Source organism: Muntiacus reevesi, chromosome 4 (genome assembly GCF_963930625.1).
Source record: "Muntiacus reevesi chromosome 4, mMunRee1.1, whole genome shotgun sequence".
Lineage (NCBI taxonomy): Eukaryota > Metazoa > Chordata > Mammalia > Artiodactyla > Cervidae > Muntiacus > Muntiacus reevesi.
In genome coordinates, this window is record NC_089252.1 from 127,572,195 (window position 1) to 127,584,727 (window position 12,533).

Consider the following 12,533-nt stretch of genomic DNA (forward strand, 5'->3'; position numbering starts at 1 on the left):
TTATTTCAGTGTAAAGAAATAGCATGATTTCATTGATTTTTTCCAACATGTGCCCTTTTAGTGATGATAGTTAGCTAGCTGGCTGAATAACAAGATATAATATGTACAAAGGTAATAGAATTTTAGCTCTTTAAAGAATCTTAGGCATCATCTTATTTCACAAATCCATTTTTCTAGAATAAATTATTCTTTTATTTGAATTACAATTAGTGAGTTACTAAAAGCAATCAGGAAATTATGGTAAGAATTCCAAAAGATAATCAATGAAATTTTCTTAATTTAGCCTTTGGCAAGAGACATTCAGAAGTAGAAGATTTGTTTAAAATAATACAATATTAGAGAAAAAGAGATATCATTTTAACATTCAGTTATATTCAGGAACTCAGTCTTGTTTCAAAAAGTAGTTTATTTCAAGGAGTCTAAAAAACACACTGATCTCTGTTTAGAGTGCCTCTCGACTTGGTAAGAAAATCTTTTGTTGTATTTTAAATGTGTTCTTTTAAGTAAGTTAATCTTTATGCACTCTTTTTCATATTACTTATGAAGAAATAACAATATTGAAAGTTTTAAAATATCTGCTCCTAATTTTAAAAATAAAAATTGTTATTAGATATAGTTGTTTCAATCCTTTTTCTATAAAAGTCTTTGTGATATTTAGTAAATATATTGAAAAGTTAGTTTTCTGTTTCTAATCTAGGAGGAAATGAGCAAACATTGAGTTTTAACACTATTCTTTCTCTCATCCTAGAATGAAGGGATTGTGAAGCTTTATAATGAAGGCTGTTGCAGGATCTGTAAGTGAGGACAAATTATATACATTAATTTGATTAGTTTTAATTGTTCATGATTATGATTTTTCTCATAAGATTCACTTCTTATGTTGCAATGAGGGAAATGTATTTTGTAATGTTTATTGTTTAAATTTTTTATGGCAAGTGGTTGATTATTTTGTAATTTAGTCTTTATCTTCTAGAGCATAAATACAGTTTTTAATTTAGGTGAATTTTAATCTAAATTTAATTTAAATTTTAGAAAAGTCTTTCTCACTGCATTTCTCAAAAGGTATTGCACAGAATTTCAGTAGGGCTTAAGTTTTATAAGTACTCTATGGTTTCAAGAACTCTATGTGCTTTATTTTTTTTTTCTTTATTTAAAAAAAATTTTTTTTTATTAGTTGGAGGCTAATTACTTCACAACATTTCAGTGGGTTTTGTCATACATTGACATGAATCAGCCATAGAGTCACACGTATTCCCCATCCCGATCCCCCCTCCCACCTCCCTCTCCACCCGATTCCTCTGGGTCCTCCCAGTGCACCAGGCCCGAGCGCTTGTCTCATGCATCCCACCTGGGCTGGTGATCTGTTTCACCATAGATAATATACATGCTGAAGAACTCTATGTGCTTTAAACTACACAAAATTGTATGAGACTCCAATAAGGACATAGAGAGTATGATATTTTCCAAACCTATTTGAACAAATCTATGGTTCTGTATAATTAATACATTTGAGAAATACCAATTTAGTGAGTTATATTTAAATAATATGTATATAAAATATCCAATAAATGCAAATAAACATATTTGTACATAAATTTATATTTATTTGAATTATATGGTTTATTTCATAGTGCTTTATAACACCCTTTGAAGAGTGTTCAAAGTAGAGGAAATGGCAAAGTGCAGTCATAGAATAGGAATGAAAGTGATAAAAGAGGATAAGGACATTAAAGGTCATGTTAAAGGTGAAATAGAATAGAGGGGTATTTGTGCAACTTTTATTTGTATGCTTCTGAATTTATTTTTCAACTACTTATGAGTTTATGTCCAGATAAAAATATAAATGTTAGAAAATTTGGCATAAACAGTAATTTTAATATTGTTTACAGAAGCTTTTGGGAAAAAGACTTCAACACAATTCATGTTAATAATGCCATTGTGTAGCATTGGATTCTTAGTCACAAGAATTCTATAACCCCATGTTTATTATTAGAGAAGTGAGTATATTTATGTTTTCTGAGGGCAGAGAAGGGAATATCTGTTTGACTGACCATATTACTACTATTGATTGTCAGCCACATGCCAACACTCTGTTAAACCCATTGCAGATAACACGGCAACCAGTCTTCACCACAATTCTGGGAAGTATGTGGGAAATAGGTGTGATTTCCCTTACAGCTGAGGAAACAAAGATTCAGAAAAGTAGATTACACTCATAATCAGTGGTAGACTTAAGTCTCTCCAGGGCCTGGCCTCAGGATTGTTCAGTTTGGCCCAGCTCCTTGAAGTTGCAGAATAGTAACAAGCTGCCTCGTTTTCTCCAATCTGATGTGTAAGAACCTGTGAGGTAGTGTCTGCTTTGGCTTTAGAGAAAATGCCAAAGCATTTTGTAGTCTTTGCTTTTGGGTGACCAGGCTTTATCAGAAAGACTGCAGATGTTGGCTATTATCACAGGTACTATGCTAAACAACACGTGTTAACAATTATGAAGACACTGAGGAATGAATAGAAAATGGCTCTTGGCACAAACAAATTCAATCAGCTAGGATGTCCCAGTTTCACTTATTGAATGAATGAACACAAACAAATGTTTGCTGAGCACCTCTCATGTGGCAGACACTCTTTTAGGTACTGGGACTGATAGAGGATGAAATGATCTCTGCACGCATCACACATGTTATCGAGAAGGGGAGGAAGCAGTAACTGGTAAACACACACCGTTAGGTCACGTGCTGACGAACGGTACAAAGAACAACAGTGCAGAAATCAAGGGATGGAGAGGGAGGGGGATTGGGTAGTTCATTTAAGTGGGTGATTAGAGAATGCGTCTCTGATGAGGTGTCACTTGAATAGAGACTGAATGTCCGCGGGAGCCAGTTGGGAAGAGTGGAGAGTGTTCACAGTGGAGGAAGTGGCCAAGTGCAGTCACAGCACAGGGGTTAAAGTGACAGAAGAGGATAAGGACTTATAGGTCATGTGAAAGATGTTTCTTTCTTGACTAGTCTTTCTTTTAAAACTTGTATGACAATAAAAGTGTTAATGAAGTAACCAATGCGTGAAAGCATCATAAGACATGAAATAGCTTGCCCTCTGTCACCACCACTGAGTCTCAGGCCATGCTGTCGTTGGAGATGCAGGAATGAGGATGACCAAGTGTAAGAGACTGTTGTTGTTCAGTCGCTCTGAACAGCTCATGACTGTTGTTCAGTTATGTTGGACCCTTTGAAACCCCATAAACTGCAGCACACCAGGCTTCCCTGTCCTTCACCATCTCCCGGATCTTGCTCAAACTCATGTCCATTGAGTCAGTGATGCCATCCCACATACATCTCATCCTCTGTCGTCCTCTTCTCCTCCTGCCTTCAACCTTTCCCAGCATTAGGGTCTTTTCTAATGAAGTGGCTCATCACATCAGGTGGCCAAAGTTTTGGAGCTTGAGCTTCAGCATCAGTCCTTCCAATGAATATTCAGGACTGATTTCCTTTAGGATGGACTAGTTTGATCTTCTTGCAGTCCAAGGAACTCTCAAGAGTTTTCTCTAACACCACAGTTCAAAAGCACCAATTATTCTCTGCTCTGCCTTCTTTATGGTCCAACTCTCACATCCATACATGACCACTGGAAAAACCATAGCCTTGACTAGACTGATATTTGTCAGCAATGTCTCTGCTTTTTAATATACTGTCTAGGTTGGTCATAGCTTTTCTTCCAAGGAGCAAGCATCTTTTAATTTCATGGCTGCAGTCACCATCTGCAGTAATTTTGGAGCACAAAAAAATAAAGTCTGTTACTGTTTCCCTTGTTTCCCTATCTTTTTGCCATGAAGTGATGGGACCAGATGCCATGATCTTAGTTTTCTGAATGTTGAGTTTTAGGCCAGCTTTTTCACTCTCCTCTTTCACCTTCATCATGAGGCTCTTTCCTTCCTCTTTGCTTTCTGCCATAAGGGTGGTGTCATCTACATATCTGAGGTAACTGATATTTCTCCCAGCAATCTGGATTTCAGTCTGTGCTTCTTCCAGCCTGGCATTTCACATGATGTACTCAGATGTAAGTTAAATAAATAGGGTGACAATCAATATACAGCCTTGACGTATTCCTTTCCCAATTTGGAACCATCCATTGTTACATATCAGCGTCTAGCTGGTGCTTCTTGACCAGCATACAGGTTTCGCAGCAGGCAGGGTAAGGTGGTCTGGTATTCCCATCTCTTGAAGAATTTTCCACAGTTTTTGTGATCCACACAGTCAAAGGCTTTAGCATAGTCAATGAAGCAAAAGTATGTGTTTTCCTGGAATTCTCTTGTTTTTTCTATGATCCAACGGATGTTGGCAATTTGATCTCTGGTTCCTCTACCTTTTCTAAATCCAGCTGGTATATCTGGAAGTTCTGGGTTCACATACTTTTGAAGCCTGGCATGGAGAACTTTGCTAGCATGTGAAATGGGTGCAATTGTGCAGTAGTTTGACCATTCTTTGGCATTGCCCTCCTTTGGGCCTGGAATGAAAACTGACCTGTTCCAGTCCTGTGGCCTCTGCTGAGTTTTCCAAATTTGCTGGCATACTGAGTGCAGCACTTTCACAGCATCATCTTTTAGGATTTGAAATAGCTCAACTGGAATTCCATCACCTCCATTAGCTTTGTTCATAGTGATGCTTCCTAAGGCCCACTTGACTTTGCATTCCAGGATATCTGGCTCCAGGTGATGATCACACCATCGTGGTTATCTGGGTCATGAAGATCTTTATTGTATAGCTCTTCTTGCCACCTCCCCTTAATATCTTCTGCTTCTGTTAGGTCCATACCGTTTGTGTCCTTTACTGTGCCCATCTTTGCATGAAATGTTCCCTTGGTATCTCTAATTTTCTTGAAGAGATCTCTAGTCTTTCCCATTCTGTTGTTTTCCTCTATTTCTTTGCATTGGTCATTTTGGAAGTTCCTTGTGTGCACCAGGACCGAGGGAAAGAAGCAGTGATCCCCACAAGAGACTGAGCCAGACCTGCCTTTGCGTGTCTGAGTGTCTCCTGCAGATACACAGCTCAGCAATGGCCTGCTGCAGGGCCAGGGGCTCTGGCTTCAGCAGACCTGGAGATATTGCATGTTGCTAAAGTCCTCTTGGAGATGGTTGCCACTAGTGCCACTATAGAGCTGCTGAGCAGACGACCCATAAGCTGGAGAACAATTACACCAAAAAAGTCCTCACACTGTTGTAAGCGTTGTAGGGCCCACGACAGATTTCCCAACCTGGGGATCTGGCAAATGGACTGAGAGCCTCCAGGGAAACAGACTCTAGGAGGGCACAAACAAACCATTGTGCACACCAGGACCCAAGACAAAGGACCAGTGTCCTCACGAGAGACTGAGCCAGACTTGCCTGTGAGTGCCTGGGAGCCTCCAGCAGAGATGTGGGTTGACAGTGGCCTGCTGTGGGGTCAAGGGTATGGACTACAGCAGTCTTAGGAGTAGCAGTGTGCTGGCATAAGTACTTTGGAAGGAAATCACCATTACCTCCATTACCCCATCAGCAGAAAATTGGATTAAAGATTTTTTGAGCATAGCCTTGCCCACCAGAGCAAGACCCAGTTTTCCCCACAGCCAGTCCTTCCCGTCAGGAAGCTTCCATAAGCCTCTTATCCTCATCCATCAGAGGGCAGACAGAATGAAAATCACAGTCACAGAAAACTAACTGAACTGATCACGTGGATCACAGCCTTGTCCAACTCAGTGCAACAATGAATCATGCCATGTAGGGCCACCTAAGATGAACTGGTCATGGTGGAGAGTTCTGACAAAACGTGGTCCACTGGAGAAGGGAATGGCAAACCACTGCAGCATTCCTGTCTTGAGAACCCCATGAACAGCATGAAAAGGGAAAAATAGGAGACTGAGGAGGAGACATAAAGAGACTGGGGGAAAACCAGAGTGTGCTCTTGGAGCCAAGTGCAGAAAGTGTATCCAGGAGGAAAGACTAATGGATTGACACAAACGTTGCTGAGAAGTCAAGTAGGAAGAGGACAGACACAGTCTTTGAATACAGCAACTGAAGGTCATGGATGACAAGAACAGTTAATTTTAGGCAATCTTGCTACCCATCTGTACTTCAACCAGAGTAGCTTAACTTTTATATACTTCACTTCATACAAGCATTTATTTTAAATAAAGATTTTGTAACTCAACTCATTTGAAGATTGGAGCTCTAACTCCAGTCTTTTGCAAATAAGGAAACTCAGCAGAATGGTTCAATGGCTTTCCTAAAGTGACAAAGCAAATTCTTAATAGTAACAGGGTGAGACGAGAACCTTGGTTGTTTTGCATCTTGCTTCAGGAATTACATCCACTATCATACAGCATTAAATATATATTATTGGGTTTATTATCAAGTGATAATCCATCATGCACACAGAGGCATAATAATATGTTATTACTTAATATAGGACAATTTCATTAGAAATTGTGACATCATTTCAGAGCCATAAAATCAAGTATGAGTCATTCATACATTTCAACATGGTTGGTAACAATTCAGTTACATTTATGCATAACTTTACATTAATATCCAGTAAGATAGTGATCTAAAATTTATCAATTTATATTGTAAAAGAGATTTATATATGTATGTATGCCTTAATTACGTACATGTATATTTATCTATATATAACATGGTTGATTTTTTTATCAGTTCGGTTCAGTCACTCAGTCGTGTCCGACTCTTTGCGACCCCATGAATCCCAGTACTCCAGGCCTCCCTGTCCATTACCAACTCCCGGAGTTTACTCAAACTCACGTCCATTGAGTCGGTGATGCCATCCAACCATCTCATCCTCTGTTGTCCCCTTCTCCTTCTGCCCCCAGTCCCTCCCAGCATCAGGGTCTTTTCCACTGAGTCAACTCTTCGCATGAGGTGGCCAAAGTACTGGAGTTTCAGCTTCAACATCAGTCCTTCCAATGAACACCCAGTACTGATCTCCTTTAGGATGGACTGGTTGGATCTCCTTGCAGTCCAAGGGACTTTGAAGAGTCTTCTCCAGCACCACAGTTCAAAAGCATCAGTTCTTCAGTGCTCAGCTTTCTTCACAGTCCAACTCTCACATCCATACATGACCACGGGAAAAACCATAGCCTTGACTAGACGGATCTTTGTTGGCAAAGTAATGTCTCTGCTTTTTAATATGCTGTCTAGGTTGGCCATAATTTTCCTTTCAAGGAATAAGCATCTTTAATTTCATGGCTGCAATCACCATCTGCAGTGATTTTGGGGCTCCCCAAAAATAAAGTCTGGCACTGTTTCCACTGTTTCCCCATCTATTTCCCATGAAGTGATGGAATCAGATGCCATGATCTTAGTTTTCTGAATGTTGAGCTTTAAGCCCACTTTTTCACTCTGCTCTTTCACTTTCATCAAGAGGCTTTTTAGTTCCTCTTCACTTTCTGCTATAAGGGTGGTGTCATCTGCATACCTGAGGTTATTGATATTTCTCCCAGCAGTCTTGATTCCAGCTTGTGCTTCCTCCAGCCCAGTGTTTCTCATGATGTACTCTGCATATAAGTTAAATAAGCAGGGTGACAATATACAGCCTTGACCTACTCCTTTTCCTATTTCGAACCAGTCTGTTGTTCCATGTCCAGTTCTAACTGTTGCTTCCTGACCTGCATATAGGTTTCTCAAGAGGCAGGTCAGGTGGTCTGGTATTGCCATCTCTTTCAGAATTTTCCACAGTTTATTGTGATCCACACAGTCAAAGGTTTTGGCATAGTCATTAATGCAGAAATAGATGTTTTTCTGGAACTGTCTTGCTTTTTTAATCATCTTTTGGATGTTGGTAATTTGATCTCTGGTTCCTCTTATGTTCATTCTTGCTCAGGCTCAAGCTGAGTCTTTTGTTTTGTACTTAGAATTTTTTTATGTATAATATTAAAATATACACTGCACACACAGATTGATGTTAGCATTACTCCATGTGTGAAATATGTTTGATTTATGATTGTAATAATTATTCTAAAACAATAAGGTAAAGAGATATATATATATAAAGCTAGATAATATGTGAGAAAATCTATTTAGAAATTAAAAATAAATATTGAACATAAACTACATAAGAGTAAAATTTCAACTACCTCATTGTAGAAATATATCTCATATAAATCTATCAGTTTTCAATTTTAAATATATTCATATGTATAATTGAATTAAGAAACAATTTGACATGAACCTTTGGATGAATAAATACATTCTATGTTTTATCAGGCAAACGAGAAGAAAGAATATGCCAGAAAGTCATTATTAAGTCAATTATAAGGAAACAGGACTGTATAAGTCAAAGCTCTGTAAGTGGATAAATATAATTTGTTATTACAGGTTCTGTCTTTCCAGAAGTATATGTGTGTCAGCACTGATAAGTTTGTAAGCAAACAAAATGCCAACACTTAAAATATTTAACTTTCAGATTATTCTTACATTCTAATATTGACATATTCGGTTTGTGAAGAAGTGCAAATTTATTCTTGGCATAAATAATCAGCAGTTCTGAATGATAATTTCAATCCAGAGAGATGGAAATTTAAGTCTAAATATACTTGACCATATATTGTCTTAAGTATGCAATTTTAATTAGCAAAAATAGTCTTATGTCTAAGTTTGTCCACTTTTACAAGACCTATATGATTCTGTAGTCTACTTAGTTGTGATATGATACAACTTAAATAGAATCATTAGATTGTGATTAATATATTCCATAGATCTATCTAGTTATGTGTTCATGTTTCATTCTTTGAGTTGTGTCAGATTGCCATCTTGGACAATCAATACGCTACCTTCAGTTCAGTCCAGTTGCTCAGTCGTGTCCAACTCTTTGCGACGCCATGGACTGCAGCACACCAGGCCTCCCTGTCCATCACCAACTCCTGGTGCTTACTCAAACCCATGTCCATTGAGTCGGTGATGCCATACCACCATCTTGTCCTCTGTTGTCCCCTTTTCCTCCCACCTTCCATCTTTGCCAGCGTCAGGGTCTTTTCAAATGAGTCAGTTCTTCTCATCAGGTGGCCAAAGTATTGGAGTTTTGGCTTCAGCATCGGTCCTTCCAATGAATATTCAGGACTGATTTCTTTAAGATGGATGGTTGGATCTCCTTGCTGTCCAAGGGACTCTACCTTAGTGGAATCAATATCACTGTTTTAAAAGTTTTAAGACATTTTCTCATTGTCTCTCCTTACAGATAAATGTTGCATCTTGTGATGGAAAATGCCCATCAGCTACCATATATAACATCAATATTGAGAGCCATCTAAGATTCTGTAAGTGTTGTCGTGAAAACGGGGTGCGCAACTTGACTGTGCCACTCTATTGCTCAGGCAATGGCACTGAAGTCCTGCACACTCTCCAGGAACCTATAGACTGCACATGCCAGTGGAATTGAACTCCTGGATTCTAAGAACTCTATGCAACATCATAAGGTCAAATGGAGTTAACTTTTATCAGCTCTTTTTAAGGCGCCTGGCAGATTTATACTGTTTAATAATAATATGTATTTTTCAGATTATTGGATATAGCAGTTTAACACTTGCTGCAAAATGTATACAATTTCCAAGAAAAATTAGATTTATTGATTTAGTCTATTTTACAGAATCAAATGAACTTAAGGTGTTCAGCTGAAATTCTGTTATGTAGATAACTGCAACATGAAATTATATTCTCATCTATTAGAAAGTTGTTTTGTAGGATTCTTTCAGTTTCACTCAATTTTTCTTTTAAAGTCTGCCATAGATTTTAAAATTAAGATACTCTTTTATTGCTAGTGTTTATTCTGGCAAATGTAATCAGCTAATAGTGACAATTTTAATTTAGATAGTCATAAAGAGCAGTCTGCATAGAGACAGATCATAGAACAATAGGATTTTAGATTATTTAAATTCTGAGTGGATATTAAGGATGTAATTGAAAATTTCCCTTAGTTTGCAAGTTTTTCACATAATCAGAGGAGCTGTGTGACTTGTACAAATTCATTTGGTGTAATAATATAATGAATTCATGTTAACAGTTGGATTAAGTCCTCACCTTTTACCTTCCAGTAATGTGTTCTTTTCTTTTGAACAGTGTGGTAAGGTGTGTATCACAGAACCTTTTATTCTTAAAGAGTTTGCTTTGCCTAGAATTAAGAATTTTAAATTCAGTGCCTTTAGGAAAGGAAAAATGCCACAGGTACATATGTATATACATCCGTATAATAGTTACCTGAATAATAAGGAATGGGGAAATATAGCATCAGTTGCTAAATAGTGGAGAGAGATCTTGGGTTTTTATTTTATTTTTTCCCCATTACAACTGTTTTAAAATAGGTAATTATTATTTTATAATGTTTAGTTAGCTCTTTTACTGTTTATTTTAATGTTTATTTTAGTTTATTTACTGTTAATTTTAATGTTTAGTTAGCTATTTTACATTATTTTATAATGTTTAGTTAGCTATTTACTGTCTCATAGATGTCTGTTTTTTGAGATGTATTCAATATTTGCCTATTGAAGCTGCATGCTGTTTTTCTGTTTATGTTGCTGTTTTGCCAATGAAGGATGAAATAAAGTTGTTTGAATGTATTAGTAATTCTACAATGGAATGCTGTACTCTTTAAATACAGTAGATTATTGACATTTACAATGAACATAGTCTGAGATTTATATAAATCTCCCAATTCTTTGCCACTCATAGTGTATAATTATTTGATTTTCTTCATCTGTAAAAAGGAGAGAATGCAGCACTTAATATGCTTATTTTGAGGATCAAATGAAGTCAAACATCAGTGAGAGAACAGCAAAATTGCAGTGAAAAGCAGATATGGGAGCCTGGTGGACTAGGCTGAGCTAGGTGATTTGGTTCTATTTCAAAATTATGCTACCCAGAAAAATTACAACAGGTTGGATATTTTGGGGCCTCCAAGGTTACTTAGAAATGGATTAAAGAAAGAAATGAACATTGCATCTTCAAAGCCCCATGATCTACTGTATATAAAAATTGATTTTATCTTATTTGTGCATAACAACACTTGTAAGTATTCTGTCTAAGACATTAACATTTCAATATTCATTGACTCCTGTTAACATCTAGACTGAATCAAATGTTTTTGGTTAAAATATGTTAACACTTTGCTTAAAGTGCCTCAAATGAGGCACATAATATTATATATTGTATACCACGATTTCTTTATTTTCATGTTCTGTTAAATATTTACTGTTATATTAAAATACTTAATTATCTTTAAACACATTTGTGGGAAAAAGGGAAACCTTCTCCTAGGACTTCATAAATATTCTAAATACAACCAACATATATTGAGTACCTCCTATATGCCAGGTACTGTTCTAAGCTCTGAGAATATGGGCAATATGAATAGACACCGTGCTTACCCTCATGTCACTTACAGTCTAGTGAAAAAGTAGGTATTGGATAAATAAGCACGCCTGTGGAGAAAGTCCATGAAGGAGAACCCAAAATTCTTTGAAAGGAGTTCAAGGTGGCCATCAAATCAGCAGAGGGGGCACAAATAGACTTTCCATAAATGGTGCTGGGACAACTGGATAGTAATCTGAATAAAGAGATGTTAACCCAGGGTTGATGCAGTCTGAGATATAAACTTCTCCATGTAGAACAATATATGTTTTGACTTTTGAACTATATCTGTATCATATATTCCTCATACTTAAGTTAGTTATAAGTATAAAGGATCTTAGAAAAGAACAGTCAGGCAAGGAGACTGAGAAAGAATAGTCATAGAGGTTGGAGTTAAGCCCAGAGCCTCAGTGAAGCAGCCACAGAATCCAGGGAAATAGAAGGTTGTGCCAAGGATTGGAGTTATGATCTGTCAAATGTTGATGAAGAATCATTTGATTTATAGAAATGGAACTCACTTGTGTTTTTTATTATGAGCAAAAGCCAAAATGAAGTGGTGTCTTAGTTTGGGCTGGTATAATAAAACCGCATAAACCGAGCAACTTAAAAACAACAGACATTTGTTTCTTACAGTTCTAGATGCTGGGAAGTCCAAGATCAAGGTGCCAGCAGATTTGGCATCTGGTAATGGTCTGCTTCCTGGTTCAAAGATGGTCTTTTTGCTGTATCCTTTCATGACAGAAGGGTAAAAGGACGTTCTGGTCTCTTATAAAAGGACACGAATCCCATTCAAGGGGGTTCCCCTCTCATACTCCATTCACTGCCCAAAGGACTCACCTTCTAATACCATCATATGAAAGGTTAGTATTTCAACATAGGAATTTTGAGGGAACGTTAACATTCAGCCCATTGCAAATGAGTTGAAAGGTGATGAGTAGACGATTAATTGGACTCAGTATGTGCACTGTTCCTGATGTACTCATGCCTAGATTTGGTCAGATACATGCTTCTGTTTCTGCAGCTGCTGTCACTGAACCCGCTCCCATCTCCATGGTAGTTTCTCCTCCCAGACAGCCTGAGGCTCCTAGACAGGAACAGCACAGCACGTGTGCCATGGGTCCAGACTCACCCATCTGCCTCCTTGCCTTATTCT

At 37.6% G+C, this 12,533-nt stretch overlaps 1 protein-coding gene across 1 annotated transcript in view; it reads left to right on the plus strand.

The window, feature by feature from the left end:
• The window catches only part of OTOGL (otogelin like), a 170,891-nt gene extending 160,590 nt beyond the window's left edge, over positions 1 to 10,301 (plus strand). Inside the window, 3 exon segments of the mRNA XM_065935470.1 lie at positions 749 to 794; positions 8,246 to 8,325; positions 9,216 to 10,301. Coding sequence (XP_065791542.1) covers positions 749 to 794; positions 8,246 to 8,325; positions 9,216 to 9,416 — 327 coding nt within the window. The 3' untranslated portion in view covers positions 9,417 to 10,301.
• The last annotated feature ends 2,232 nt before the right edge of the window (positions 10,302 to 12,533 follow it).